Below are 16,406 nucleotides of genomic sequence, written 5' to 3' on the forward strand. Positions count from 1 at the left end.
GATAGAGAGGCCTGCGATGGTGCAGAGCGCCATTTTGGGTTTGTGTGCTGAGATGACTCTGGGCGATAGAGATGCAGGATAGGAATTAAAACTTTACAAATAAATCATTCTTGTGAGCTGGCGGTTTATAATATAATAACGACTCGGGTCTGAAGCTTTAGTTTGACCTCGGCGAGTACAAAACTTACAGAAAGTGTTGAGGTGAGAACTTGTACACAAAGACTGAAAATGACTCAATCAAGTTGAGTGCAATTTTGAGGTAAGACTTTAGTAGACTTGTAGACTGCAGATCAACAAAACACAACAAAAAGCTTCTAAAAGCTCCTCTACGTGGCGCTGGGAGTTGAGTTCAATACAAACATGTTCACGGTTGCCTCAGAAAGGGTTTTTCCTCTGACATTTTACCCTGAAATGTCTGTATTCTTCCTCTGAATGAATGTTGCAGGGATAGAAAGTGTATAGAACACTCACAAAAAAGGTGTTACATCATATTAGAGTAAACACGTCAGCGTTCTTGACTGGATTACATGTATTATGAGAACATAAAAGAAAAGAGATCAGGGTTTGGCTGAGCTGAACTTGCACTGTATGGGCCTGCATGCAAAGTGTACTTATCCAGGCTCTTTTGGCAGAGGTGGAGGTATGATTCTCACACTGCTGCCCAAAAAAACACCTTTGTATGTTTTCATTGTGGATTCATTCACATGTGATGAATGGACTGAGCAAACACATGAGGACTTTTGACTGCAGTCATTTTACTGCCAGTGCCTACAGAGGTTCCTTTAGCATTTCTTACACAATCATCTGTAAAACAAAGCTGTGTGTCAGCAGGGTGTGTGCAGATTGACCGAAAGTCCAATAAAAACACAAGCTTCTGGTATGTGAGAGATGAGACGAGCGACGACGGGACGCATACGGAGGGAATCTGCTCTGTTAGCGTGTGTGTTTCAGGGAAGCAGCATCGAATTGTGTGTGCGTGTGTGTCGACCTCCTCTCAAATTGCCTGACAGATAATCCATCACGCAGTCCGTCCGTCCGACAGGAAGAGATCTCCGTCAAACTGTCTGTGTCTCTGCAGCGATGAAGGACAGTCACTCCTCTCCAGTGTCTCCTGGGATCGTGTACACACGAGTTTCATTAGACTGAAGTGGTGGGAATTGGGCAGTGCGTGTGTCTGTGTGCGTGTGTGTGTAGGTTTCCATCTGGGGATGAAGAGTAAGACAAAGCACACAAAAAATGCTATATTGCAAATTTTGAGTTCTGCATTCAGTGTAGTCAAGACTGAATTAGGAAAGAAACTCCCTAAACTTAAATTAAATAGAAATATATACCTTTTAACCTGTAACACTTAATTCATCTTTATCAAGAGTGACAATTTCAGGTTGCAGGTTTACAGTGTGCTTGTGTAACAATTGAGTAAGCCGATTGAATATTAACTCTCAAAAGTTACCTTTACTCTCACAAAGTGAAGTGGAAATCATTTTCTTTCTAAAGGGTAAATTTGTTCCTTTTTGAGTCACACTACAGAGGTTCCAAACTGCAGTATGTGTACCACCATTGGCACTTCAGGGTTCACTGATGATAGACCAGATAACTTACAGCAAATGTAGTTGTTTTGAGTCTCTCAGTCATTATCAAAATGCTTGAAAAAGTACAGTTGGTTCTGATTTTTTTTTGGTTAAAATGTCATTCATATTTCATTACATTTCAATGTCAATATTTATATGAATATTACTTATATAGTAATGTAATTGTATGCTTTTAGATTGATTTATAACACTAATAATAATAATAATAATATCAATAATAATACCAACAGTCTTGCCTTCAGTGGACATTAACGTGATCATCATTGATTTTTGAGGCTCTTTTCCTCTCTCAGTCCTGTCACACGTGATGTTTCTCTGTGATTTGTGTGTGAGTTGGTGGCTTGTTGCTGTAGCGACACTGACAGGCGCTGCTTGGTCTATCAATGCATCTTTGATTTACCGTTACATAGTTGAAGAGACAGAAGAGGGGAAAAGTTTGCCTGTGTGCATCTGGATTTGCATCTCTCTCCTCATGTTAGAGGAGACAACCTAAGAACTTAAAATTGAACTAAAAATGATATACAGTATATACATATCTATAGATCTCTCTTTATATACAGGTGCAGCTCAAAAAGACAGAATATGGTCGTCTTTCCCATGTTGTGTAGCCGACTGAACCATTTTTGAATTAAATTACTGAAATAAATTAACTTTTCCAAGATATTCTAATTCATTAGATTCCTAAGCACTATTTAGTGAACACATAGTGACCAACAAACAGAAATTCATCTTGAAATATTTGTTTTTAATCTCTCAAATTATTTACACAGTCAACACACTGCATCAGACACATCCTGTCAATTTACATTCTTGATAATAAAACAATTGAGTACAATTATCTTTATAGTTTTTTATCAGGATAGATTTGTATGAAACTATTTCTGAGGGAGAGATTTGGCAAGTTCACAGATTCCTGCTGCTGCCTCTGTGATAAAAGCACCGACATGAGTGAAACAGAACTTTACAAGTAAGACTAAGCTGTACACGAATCACAGCATGACGATTTATGTACCGCAGACGCACGGAAGGCATGAAACAGATGGCTTTGGATTAAGATGTTCTGATGCTGCCTCTTCAATTGCTTCACAGTTATTCAGGAAAAGGCCGATTTTCAGAAGCACCATCCAAGTAACTTCAGTCAGGATTAAGGTGATCAATATCAATTAATATTTCTTTAAAATACTAATCGATGTGATGAAACTGTTTTCATCTCGGCAAACGGAATGAATGATCACAAACACTGGAGGCTTTCTCTACAATCTACAGCCGCCACCAGAGCTTTGTGATGTCTTCATGATGTGAGAATATGAACAGATTTATCAATATTATAGATGAATTAAGAGAAAGGAGGGATTAAAGAAGTAAGAATCAATGTATCTGTACCGTGAAATTAAGGTCCATACTAAAACTGAGCTCTGTGAGGTAAAGGTGCATCACAGTCCTACTGTGTGTGAGTGAAGGCTGATCGTGTTCTGATTGAGCTGATTGGTGGGCGGACGGGCGTGTACCGGTTTAAACTGAGAGAAAACCAGGTGCGGCTTCTATTTCTTGATGGCGGCCACGGCTTTCTTCGCAGCGTCGTCCAGGTTGTCTGCTGATGTGATGGGCAGGCCGCTCTCTGACAGAATCCTCTTGGCCTCCGTGACATTCGTACCTGCAGACAACATGGGGAAAAACTGTTACAACAGGAGATAGCACCATGGTAACCAGGGTACAGAGATACTAGAGATACTTACTGAGGGAGGAAAGGTTTAAAGGTTTCAGCATTTGTTTAGAAGAAGGGAATTCACTTTGAAAGACTTCATCTCTACACTTTTTATACATACAGCTAAATGTTGACATTTTGAGGCATTGACACTGAAAGCTTTCAGCAAAGTTCTGTTTTCTTTGGCTGTAAAGTCCCCGCAAATTTCCATTCATTTCCATTATGAAGAGAGCACCACAGTTTAAAAAAAACGCCACTTCAGTTTTCAAAGTAAAAGGATCTGAGTCTGGTGATGGTGAAACTGAAACAAACCAGAGTCAAACACTTGTTTTATTATGTTGCAGGGCTTGGTTCCACATGAGAGAGTAAAAAGTAACAATTCCTTATCAGAGAGAGACATATGTAGAAATAGTTAGGAGAGTGAGCAAGACAGAGACAGAGAAATAGAGACAAACGAGAGGGAGAGATGGAGACTGATGGATGGAAATGGCAACAGAGAAAGTGTGAGTGAGCCAGAGAGAAAGATATTGAGAGAGAGGAATAGAAATAGAAAGAGAGGGAGAGGGAAAGGGGGAAAGGGAGAGAGGGAGAGATCAGAGCGAGCGAGAGAGCCTGGTTGCTTAACACGGAGCATAAACAAACCTAACCAGTCTGGAGCTTTCCTGCCCTCTGCACTGATGCAAAGTCACACTGTGTGAAAGAAGAAGAATTACTTCAGAGGAATCAATCCGCACTGATGACAGATGGAGCTCTGGGTGAGCGGCAATTCAACCACTGATCCGAAAGTCTGTGAAAGACTTCGGCGAGGCAAAAGGGCAACACGTCTATGTGTGTGTGTGTGTGTGTGTGAGCACATCAGTGTTTGCTTCACTGGCTGAAGCAAGGTCAAGGGAAGCAGGTGCTGCCTGACACGGTGGAACCTCTGCCCTGGTACAGCTGCAACTAAGTGGTGAGAGAGGGGGAGAGAGCAGGCCTCGGGGGGTTCGCACACACACACTCACGTACCAACACACAGTGAGCTAGAGAGAGAGAAATCTGCATGTTTTAATATGTGGAATCTGTTAGCTTTTTTGTCATGAAAGAGGTGCAACAGTTCATTTCCAGTCGAGGTCACTGACACTGTTTTTTTTTTTACATAAATTGCATTCTGTAGATATTTCCTGTCCACTTTCCAGTTCCATATGCCTTTGAACGGACCATTAAGGACGCTCAGAACACATAGAAACACTTCTAAAAACTCCTCTAAACCAAGTTAGATGTTGAGTTAGACAGATATGTGTTCACTGTTGCCTCAGAAAGTGTTTTCCTGTGACATTGGACCCTGAAATGTCTGTATTGGTTTATGGAACTCTATCCTTTGGCATCTTTCGGGTGCTTCCACTTTGCGTGCGACACAAACAAACTTTAAGATGCATTACAGATTTTATGTTTAGCTTTTTACTGTGCCGTTCATAACATCTATTTTTGCGTTGTTGAAGAAACAGCAACGTGGATTCACGGCCGTCCATTCCGAAGCGTACGGACCTGAGGCGGGTGAAGACCAAATGTCAGCGACCCGTGTGCGCTCACTATGAGCCTATTTGTAGTAAGTAAATAGATGGTGATGTATGTGTGTGTGTGTGTGTGTGTGTGTGTGTATATAGAGGCTCGCAGGTTGACCTTAGCTCTCCTGGCTGCAGTGTAATTAAGACGGCGTGATATGTGAAGTCTCCAGAGGCCGGGCCACCCTGATCAATAGACCTTTCAGGAATTCTATTACCCCTGCCACTTAACGCCTAAAATTTCATCGCTTTTGTCCTGCCAGATAATAATCATTCAAAACACATTTCTGGAGGATCTTGCTGCAAACAATCAATGCCGCGACGTAATTAATTTGAAGAAAGCGCAGGGAGAGACCTCGCTCTGACACCTAGCAAAGAGGATAAAGTGACGGAAGACCACGGAATATTCTCCACCTAGGCACAAAGGTAGAGCTGGTATTCAGCCGTATCGTCGGGGGGCAGCAGGGGGCAGCGCTGCACGATGAATGTTCAATAACCTCACCTGTCCACTTAACCAGGTTTGACAAATCCCCATTATCATATCCCTCAACAGAAAACACAGACAGGCCAATTTGTGGGGTAAATAAATGAGAGTAGCACGGCACACTTCACAGGGCGGTGGGAACGGTGGGAGGAGACGCCGTGTGTGTGCCCGCAGGTCATACATGATCCAAACAATGCTCTGAAAAGACAAATACGCCTATAGAAACGGTATACAGCACAGAAGGTAAGCAACAAATGTTCTATCTTTCCTTTCCTTTCAAACCATAAATATTCATGAGCACATGGCGCCAGTGTGTGTGTGTGTGTGTGTGTGTGTGTGTGTGTGTGTGTGTGTGTGCGCGCACTGCATCGTTCAGTGATATCTGTGTTGTCCATATATGCGTGTGAGGTGGAATTCATTCACACATCTGTGGGAGTGAGAAAAAAGAGACATGCATTTACACTATGTGAGGCTTTGCATGTATGTGTGTAAGTGTGTGTGTGTGTGTCATCAACTGCAGTTCCAGTGTGAGCGGTAGGGAGCACTGATGGCTCACAACAGCGGAGGCAAGTATGGAGCATGGCTGGATACAGCGCTCCAGATATGCATGTGTGTGTGTGTGTGTGTGTGAATGATTCTGTGTGTGTGTTCAGTGTATGCTAAGTATATGAATGGGTGTGTTTGCTTCCTGCCACTAGGTGCTGCCAGAGACCTACTAACAGTCTGAACCTGGAGTCATATACTGACATTACGCAGTGCACACACATCCCAATAGAGCCTTTTCTTTTTAACAATACACTATCTAAACACACACACACACACGCACACGCACACGCACACGCACACACACTTCTACTTTCCCACATTTAGTCGTTGATTGGTGTTAAAGCCCTGCAGAAATGACCCGTTTTAAAGAATGGTTCCATTCATTGTCCACATATGACCCCTATATAAAATGTGAAAAAACAACTGACTGAAGTTGTTTGTGGCTGTAGAGGGCGCTGTGCTGAGTCAGGGACGCTGACCTCTATGACATCACAAGGGGGAATGCTTCATATTAGAAGTGAAGATTATAAAGATTAAACTCTTGAAGTGTTCTTTTACAACAAAAACAACATTTTTCATGAATAAACATATTGCTAAAAGCATAAGTGAGAAGCAAAAAAATAACGACTTAAACAGAAGAACACACTGAAACACTCACAGAGGGTCAAACGCAGAGCAAACATGCAGTTTCTCTGAGGGCCATATCGACCTCATCACTGTTTTTTTGTGAATTGACATTTTAGAGGAATAGGGACGCTATGTTCTCTTCTATTTTTATAAATGTGCTGTACTCTTTCTATAATGCACTGCCTTATTCAAGCAGAGACTGGATTTGTAAGGTGACTTGCCATATATGTTTGTGTTCAGGCTGTTTTATGTCTTGAATGCTCTTTATGGCTGTGCCTTTAGTCTTTTCAGTGTTTATTTAAGCTTTGCCATTACTCATGATTCATTTTGTGCTGTGTGTGTTTTCTTTCCTCCTTTCTCCAACTAAAACTTAATATGATAAAAAACCAAAACAGAAATGGTCAAACACTCCATAAAACTAAAATGAGAACTGGAAATGGGAGAGAAATTGTAAGTAAGAACTAACAATAAAATGAATGGAACTCAAATGGCCTTGCTTCACACAGGAAACTCCACAACCATAAAACCAGCACACAGATGCTGATCGCTGCTCCAAAAGACCAGTAAATTGAATTTTCTTCTGTCAAATTGGTAATAATAACAATGAACAAAAGGCCTTTCGTACTAAAAATCCACCCTCGGTGCTTTAATGGGCAGCGTAGCCACAAAGTGACCGGCGTTACATCACAGCACAGCACAGCTATGCGCTCCGATGTGTGATGTACTGCACCTTTGCCACGCTTTACGGTCGGATCGGCGCTCCAATTAACCAAGCTTACTTATATCTATTGTGAAAATGTCAGTTTAACGCTCGTGTTAATTACAGAGCAACATATTTCACGAGGATAATCAGGGCTGGGATTGAGCCAAGGACCTGCGCAGAAGGACTTCCTAAACGTGTGACTAACTCTGTTCTAATAAGATGAGCCGTGGCGAGTGGAGGACGCCGTCTCCCACAGCTCAAGCCCTTCCGCAGCAACTCTTGCACTTCTAATTGTCCTCAATATGTCACGCCGACGGGGAAAAGTGTGCGTTGCGTTTAAAGTAATGACAAAGGAAGAAGTGTGAAGCAATAACCCCACGCCTCAACCGTAGAAAAACTCTAATACATTAGTGTGTGAGCAAGTGTGAAAAGTTTTGAGAGTGATGCTCCTTAATGTGATATCCACTGTGATAAGTCAGGGTGCTTGCTCATCCATTAAGCCGGTAGAGGAAATGGTTGAACAGTCAAATATGTCTCTACTACAGCCGTGATACATTTGCAGGCATTTTTGGCACTTTTTCAAAAAACTGCTGCGCCGATTTTAATGGAAACAATTCAGGGATGAAAGTGTAGCAAAGGACAGATCCAAAAATCAATCCACATCTCAGTGCTGATCGAATGACGAAGAAGATGACGACGGGGTAATTCATAAAGAACAGCGTCATTAAGGCCAAATTGTGTCACGCAACCACGTTCAGTCATTGATAATCCCCATTTATCTTATTGATTTTTTTGCGTTTGTACGGAGAGAAGAGTTACTACAAAATAATACTACTTCCTGTATTTTGCACGTTAAGGAAAGTATACCTACAACTCAGCGTCATGCAAAAATCAAGACCTTGGTGAAAATTCAAACTGTATTCTTGTTAGTGATCAATAAAAATGACATTCAAACCCACTCAGTTGATTAATCAGTGTATTCAAATGGTATGTTTTGATCTAATCATGCACAAATCGCCATCAGGGAAGATTAAGGAGTGAGGTGGAATTATAAAAGGGCTTACTTGGATGGGGCTGAGTCTGCATGTTTTTTATAAATGGAAATCTTTATAATCGATGTCTCTATCTCGCTGTTAGTTAATTTGCATGACATGTTTTTCTTTGCACAGCAGTGATAGCAAAAGTCTACCTTAAAATTCACATAAAAAAAATTATGATCCACCCTAGTAACGTCAAAATATATGGAAATCCATTTATCCATTCCATTTATCAAAATATCCATGTTGCTCATGCCACACACACACACACACACACACACACACACACACACACACACACACACACACACACACACACACACACACACACACACACACACACACACACACACACACACACACACACAGGGCCTTGAGGCTTCATTGTGCTCACCTTTAACGTCGGTGTGTTTACCTTCACGTTCAGGCCTTGTCCCCACACACATGCAGCTTCTCTATTAAAGGCATAATGACACTGTCACGACCCAGGGACAAATCCAAACCTCAGGACCTTGTTTCTCTTTTTAATTAAAAGAGGGAAATGGTCAAATCTCCTTTTAAGGAGAAGAGAACCCCTCTTGCCCATCTTTGACGGACAGTTGTGGAATGGCTCGGGAAAATCAATAGGCTGGGAATGGAGTTAAACGAATGCAGTCACCATTTTCCCAGCACCCTGGAGGCTATTTAAGAGGAGTTTTCTCCATAGTGGCAGGCGACAGGTTTGCACTCTGGCCAAAGGGGGCAGTGCACCCTCAGCTATCCTCATTTGTCCATACCTTCTGTGTGTGTGTGTGTGTGTGTGTGAGACTTGCATGAATTAGTATGAAGTAAAAAAAAAAAGCATGAATACAGGACATGCTATATGCTTCTCTCTGTGTTTGCAGTGTTTGAGCGTGAGCTTTATGAACGACCACCTGTTCCAGTTTGAATCTCTTAACAGCACAGACTGATACATCATTTCATCCACTCACCCCTTCTTTCCCTATATACGATCAATCCAGTACAATTAAAAGATCCGCCTCAATTAAAAAGGGTGCCGTTTAATCCATCCTGATCCTGAGGAGGAGCGAAGGGTCTTGCTCACGGCCCCTCGGTCAGGCTCACTGGCTGAGCCGATTGATTCTGAACCAATCTCCTCCATGAGTCTGCGGCCCGGGATGCATTAACCCCGCAGCCCCCGAGCTCGGATTAAGGCCCGGTCAAGGGAAACAACAAAACGAGTTGGACCCACCGCCAAATGTGACCTTTTAGACCTTTTTGTGTGTGTGTGTGTGTGAGTGTGTGTCAGACTGAATAACAGTCAGACTGGTTGTTGGGTGGAAGTGTTCAGAGGGGCGTTTGAGGGTCCATTTCAATATCAGTCAGAGCTGTGGGGATCAATCTGTTCATCACCACTATTCAATCAGCTTTTAGGACAGCATCAGTCTTTTCTGGGATAGTTTGTGGGATTTGGGTTGAGTTGACACATCTGCCCATGGAAGTGTTTGTTGACGAGGTTAACCTTCTTGTTAAGGACAATCTCGCTGAAACCTTTCAGACCCTTTACTTTTGCTCTGCAGCAGCATCTTCACAATGCGCTAGAGCACCTTTTGCACACACTGCGGTGTTAGAAGCTTACACGCCCTGACCTACAAACCATATTAACAGTGTGTAGGGATAAACAGCACCCAGTTCTGAAGGCTAGTCAAACACACACAGCTCTCGGCTCAGCACACACTACTCAGCAGGATCTTGACAATTAAGCTAACCACAAACCCGCAGCAGGGAGTCACCACACACACACACACACACACACACACACACACACACACACTCACACACACACACACACACAGGGGGCAGGATTCATTAGCATAAACAGGTGAAAGGTGAGCCAATCAGTAGTGTCTGTATTGTTATGCTGGCTGGCGCTAATGACGAGTGCAGCAGCAGATCGTGACACGTGTGAGAAATGCACCACTGTTGTTACGGGAATGCTGGGCCACAATGAAGATGGATGGAGCTCCAGATAGAAGGGCAAAAGTAACAAAAAGGATCCAAACTTTAAAACAGCGCAGGAATGAGGCGCTCTAAATCCCCGTGCATTCTGCTGGTGGTATAAATATAAGCGTGTTCACAAATAGATATAACTGACTTTGTGGTGATCGGTACAAAAAAGATTCCATCCTGTGCGGCAGTGATTGTAATAGATTAGCTACATTCAGAATCATCTTCCTCTGCCTGCAAACGTATGTGCTCATCAATGTCGAGCAGGCTTCATCTGTGTCTCCATAGGCTACAGCTTGTGGAGATGAATGGCGCACAATTTCAAGGAGCGTGATGCACAGTATGATGGCAGGGAGCAGTTTGTGTGTGTGTGTGTGTGTGTGTGTGTGTGTGTGTGTGTGTGGGGTGCCACATTTCCCCCACCTTCAAGCCTGACCACCAGGGGCACCTTCAGCTCCAGTTCTCGGCAGGCCTTGGTGATGCCGTTGGCAATGATGGCACAGTTGACGATGCCACCGAAGATGTTAACCAGGATGGCCTCCACCTGAGAGGGAGAGAGAGAAAGAGATTGGAAGTGGTTAGATGGACAATAAGGAGACAGACTCACGTTAGCTTATTACCATACGCGTGCTAGTAGCAACAGCTTTTCTGAGTGTGAAGTCTCATTAGTATGGGAAAACACTCAGTAAAGCAGCATCACCACCGTCAGTGTGTGCTCAGTTTGCTTCATGAAACGTTACACTGCAGCATCACACAAGTGAAGGCGAAACAAGCAACACTGGAGACAAATATGGGAATAATAGCAATCGCAGAAAAGAGAAGAAGAACTTTTCTAGTTCTTAAAACATTCTGGTAAATAATCGGAGGGCCTTGTCATCGGCCGCTGAAATCATTGCAGCGGATCACAACATTCTCCCTCCGCTCTGCTAACGACCACATAAGTCAAAGTCGTTTGCTTGAATTTGAAAATGTCAAGGTGCCTCTTGCTTTCACCGTCCCTCGCTGCCCTAATAGGCATCAAGAACAAAACCTCGCCAGCTCTGCGACACAACCATCCCTCTGGCTGCAACAAACCAACACACATCAGCTGTCTCCTAGTTTGTTTTCAAATAACCCCATACTGCTATCGCTAATGTGTGAAGCAAGACAGCCAGGGACAGTGTGCGTGTGTCTGTGTATAAGCGGCCCAAGGTGATTACACTAACAATCTCGCGCTTGGTAATTACCCTGGCTAGCTCAGTGGAAAAGTAGACTGAGAGCACACAGGATTAATCCTCCGTGTTTGTTTATAATCACTGCTAATCTGTTGGTGCTGTCTTGGATGAGCGGCTCGCGGGATGCGCTGCCGTGCGCGTGCTTACGTGGGCCGCTTGTTGCAAACGTGTGCGCGTTCAAGTGTGCGGTAATGATGTTTACAGAGAGAGAAGATCAAGGACTCCGATAGCTAGCCGAGCGACAGTCGTGCCATTGTCATCCCATGTTCCATCCAAACGAGTGTCTCCTCAAAAACAGCGAGAGCGAGAGCAGACCAGACTGAGAGACACACACACACAATAACACACTGAGAGAGAGAGAGCGAGAGAGAGAGAATGAACACATGTGGGCAGCAGCACAAAGTGCCGGAAAATTGAGAAAGCTCAAGATGAGAGAACCAGTTCATTCCAATTAGGTATATAAGACTGCATGAGGAGACGGCAAAGATTACTTTACCAGATTACTTGCGGGAACACAATGTTTTCTTGTTGTTGGTACAGAGACCATACCACATGTGTGTGTGGGTTGGTGTGTACGGTGGCCATTCATTAACTAGCAAAGCAAGCAAGTCAGAGCCTCTGGGTGCACAGTCATACGTTGTAACAGGCCCACGACCGAAAGTTCCTTTACTAAAAAGGAAATTACTGCAAGAGTTTTCAGTCGTTGTCCATCCCTGCTCTTGAGTTCACATCACACGTTGTATTTGTATCCCTCCATACCTCAGAAACATATATATTGTATTTCCAAGGTTCCGGCCTCAAAAGCGGCATTAGGCTCCACTTCTTGTGATTGAACAGAAATGTACTCAGAGAAATGCAATTGGAGCATCTCAAGGTCTGAAGGTCGGACATTTCCTTCAAGGTTCACACCAAACACATACTGTGTTTACTGTGGCTATAGGCGATGTGGTCAATTCTGTGACCAGTACGATCATACATGTGACGTGTGCAGAAATCAATTCAGAGTGAGACTTACGTTATAAAAGGAGTGAGTACGGAGAGGGAGAGGGGGGGGGAGAGAGAGAGAGAGAGAGAGAGAGAGAGAGAGAGAGAGAGAGAGCTGAGAAACAATGTTGGCATATTGATCCTGAAACAGTAGGGTGTGTCAAACATCTCCTCTCGCAGCCTGTTAGGTGAGATTCTTGGCTCAATATGTGTGTGTGTGTGTGAATGTGTCTGCTGCTGCCTTAGGCCGTACAGTATATGTGTGTTCCCCCCTGCGGTTTTGGCTCATGGCAGGTCAGCCGCCACACAGCGGAAAAAACAAACCCTGAATGTTGATATTATTGACAAAATTTCAAAGCCTTGGTTATGTGTATATGCATTAATGTGCAGGTCTGAAGATGACTGTTTTCTTTGAGTTCGAAACAGATCTACAGTAGATCCTGAATCTGTAGGATCTATAGCTCTTTACGGCGGCAAAGGAACACGGTGAGAAAACTGTACGTAAGGTTTGGTCGCGTAAAGGACGGACACACACACACACACACACACACACACACACACACACACACACACACACACACACACACACACACACACACACACACACACACACACACACACACACACACACACACACACACACACACACACACACACACACACACACACACACACACACCACTGGGGGGCAGCAGAGATTCAGATGCCTTTCCCACAGCCTCGACAGAGAGGCTCTACTCCGCTTCTTATCCGCAGCCCATTTTTCAACTCTGTCCCTATTGAGAAGAACCATATTTCTTCCATTCATGCGTCTCCTATTGACAACAATGTATATTAATGATACATACAACATGATTTATGCTGGCTGGCAGAGAAGTAAGTGCAGTTTATAGAAATATGGATGTAGCCAGGACGGAGTTGCACTCTGCCGGAAGTTTGGCAGTTTCCTTGTAATTTCTCTTGGGTTTACATGCAAGGACACAAACCTGAGGGACATTATTTTCCTTGAAGAAACTTACAACTAAGTGAGAAAAAAATTGACTTCTATGGCTCTATCACATTCGGCAACAGCAAACGATGCTCACAGCACAACAAACACCACCGTGGCGTTATTCGAACATCATTACAGTGAAATGCTGTGTAAACAGAGAAAACACAGCCTTTAAATTAGAGTGGGCAGAGAGGATGCAGGTTATAGAGCAGCAGATTTCCTCACAATGACCATTTTGCAGCGTACTGCACAGTATAGACTGGCATTATACTATGTAGTGTAGTTGTGTATTTCGTAGCCAGCTAATCAGCATTTTAGGGCTCCGAAGCAATAACCCATGAATGTCAAGTAGACTGGCCAAAAGAATGGGAGCGAAAGTTAGGGTCCGTCTTCTTAATTTGATGCCCTCTCCGATCGAAAGTTGAGTTTAACCCTCCATTTAAGGCTCTCAGCATCAGCATTTGACACTGCAATCCAGATGAATAACTCCCCTGAGACTTTCCTTCGTCTTACAGAGTGAAGCCTCTTTCCTTGAAGGCATTCATTTCAGGTAAACTCGCTTGGCAGCAGAGTGGGTGCCTTTCATTACAGCCGGCATAAAGGAATCAGGCATAATGTGCCAGCACTATCTTTGTAAAGGATCTTTGCGTGTTCTGTCAGGTAGTGTTAAGGCACCAGACCGCGCTGTTGGTTTCCCGGTTAAAAGAATAAAATTTGGCAAAATCGGATCATTACGGCTGATATTTTCGACAGCTGGCAAAGTTTTTTTCCATCAAAAAAGTGAGGCCTTCACAGGAGAAAGTGGCTTTTCTGCTCACCATTATACACCTCGCTGACAAGAAAGAGCTGTAACCCAGACAATTCGACCTGCCCTCCTGTTACCACCACTTCCCCACAGAGAAATATCCATTCATTTGATTTGAAACACGTCTTAGATCCACGTTTGACAAAATATGAGGATTGTTGGTCACAGGTAGGTTGTTGCATTAGGAAACTAACCAATTACACACTCATGGCCATCTGTTTGGACTTACTACAAAGATAAGACAACACAATGGAAGGATAAGCAAGCATAACTGAAAGTCTTCACTATTCCTTCTGTAGACAAATAGCTCACAAACAAGATGTACTTTTCTCCTCTAACTCTAACCCCTGGGGAATCTAAAAAGCATTGTGCTTCTTTTTATTCTGCAAAGCTCCTCGTCCCAAGTCGTGTGTGCATGGCTGATGCATGCATTATCACTCAAATACACATTTTCGTGCTCATATGCGCCTGTTTAGCACTGCTAATCTCTCTGCAAGAGAGGAAGAAATGGGAAAGCATCTTGTTTCCTTTGTCACTAGCAGCCAGATAGGGGTAACAAAATACAGGGATGGAGATGGGTGTGTGTCTCTCTATGGCCTATTAGGGCCTATTGTTCCATCTTATCTACCAGAGACAGCCTGCACTGTCACCGCCTTCTCTGGCAGGCCCTGGGTATTACTTTTCGATCTGCTGGGAGCCCTACAATTGGCCCCGGGGGCCACAGGTTAACACGCACTGCTTCCAAATCAACACAGGCCTGTTGGCTCTAATAACACATCTTGAGTACAGCTGGAGAGGAATCACCATTCTCCTATTTCTCCTAAGAGAAGTAGATCTGTCGTTGGAGGAAATTACCTGACACTGTGTGACAATTTTGCGATTGATGTCTATGTTGCAACCAACAAAAGGCTCATCTTCATCTCAAGGAGCGTTTCTGGAAAAGCGTCACAATTTAAGACCCTCGATTGCAGATTCGAACTCCCCGCCCACTCACAGGAAGGTAGGAACATGTTTAAGGGTTACCAACCGCCTGTGGGAGGAGCCTTGAAAATACTTTTTGTTGTACAGTCAGTGTTGTTTTTGTTATCTAGTTTAATCTATTAGTAAGTGACCGTAACCAATGATGGGTTCTTTGGTAACGGGTGAATGCCAAATAAAAAAAAAACTAAATTAAAATAGGTTGAACAAATAAATCACAATAAAGAAACGCCTAAATCTACAGATGCTAGAATAGACACAATTAAGAAAACAACACCATGGAAGATTTGTTTAGGGAAATGTTTGCACGCTTGGCCTGTTGTGTTCTCTCCTGCAAGGTGCAATCCTCCTCCTGGGCATGTTTGTGTATTGCACAATGTGACAGTGATGTCTGCACGGCGCTGACGGAGAGAAGTGTACGCCCCTGTATTTATGGTGGGTGCATTTTGTTTCATTACTTGCTGTAAATATTGTTTATGTTAAAAAAAAATTGATTGTCTCAAAACTGAACTTTCTCCCATTTACGTTTTGGGTTTCTGGTGAGTTTTGTTTTTGACAGTGTTGAATGTTGATTTAATGATTGAATAAAGTTTCCTATATGAATTATTAATGAGGCTGACTTTCAGGAAGTCGTATAACTGTCACTGCTTTATTTGTTATGGTTTTTTTTATGTGTTTCATATTTTGTACGAGTTAAATCTGGTAAAAAAAATTTAAACATGGATGTGGACATTTTTGTCACAGTAATAAAGGACTCTCTCCTAGAAATTGGGCTCGAGGTCAAAACAGTCTGTGATGAAAATGTACTGCTCACACGTGCTTTGCTCGTCAAATGCTTAAAGCGAGCCGTGTAATTAAGACGTTCATATGGCAGCCGCGTAATGGAACATCATTACTTTTACCGTCAAATTCTGTCAACACCGAGGAGCAAACCCAGTTTCGAGGACGCGGAGAAAGAAAAGGTAAAAGCAAAAAAGACACAAAGACGGCCTTGAAGAAAGAGAGTGAGGTGAAGTGAAACAGATGGAAGAGGAGAGATGGCAAAGAAGAGAAACAGAGAGGTGAGAGGGAAGCGGTGCAGTCTCTGGCTCCTATTGAAGGCTGGGATTGGACCTGGCAAGGAGGGATAAGAGGGAAATAATTATCCGGCCTGCTGAAGCATGACGGCCCCTTCTTGTGACTGGAGAGACAGACTGAGCATTATGTCAAAGATTGG

At 43.3% G+C, this 16,406-nt stretch overlaps 1 protein-coding gene across 1 annotated transcript in view; it reads right to left on the minus strand.

Moving 5' to 3' along the window:
- Positions 1-2,313: 2,313 nt before the first annotated feature.
- The window catches only part of suclg2 (succinate-CoA ligase GDP-forming subunit beta), an 81,917-nt gene continuing 67,824 nt past the window's right edge, over positions 2,314-16,406 (minus strand). The window contains exons 10-11 of the mRNA XM_076156650.1: positions 10,642-10,762; positions 2,314-3,243 (exon numbers count right to left, since the gene is read on the minus strand). Of these exons, the coding sequence (XP_076012765.1) occupies positions 3,131-3,243; positions 10,642-10,762 (234 nt within the window). The 3' untranslated portion in view covers positions 2,314-3,130. The remainder of the gene's footprint in view (positions 3,244-10,641; positions 10,763-16,406) is intronic.

The sequence above is a fragment of the Genypterus blacodes genome, unplaced genomic scaffold, assembly GCF_046128005.1.
Source record: "Genypterus blacodes isolate CSIRO-AG114 ecotype Tasmania unplaced genomic scaffold, CSIRO-AGI_Gbla_v1 ptg000070l_1, whole genome shotgun sequence".
Taxonomy (NCBI): Eukaryota; Metazoa; Chordata; class Actinopteri; order Ophidiiformes; family Ophidiidae; genus Genypterus; species Genypterus blacodes.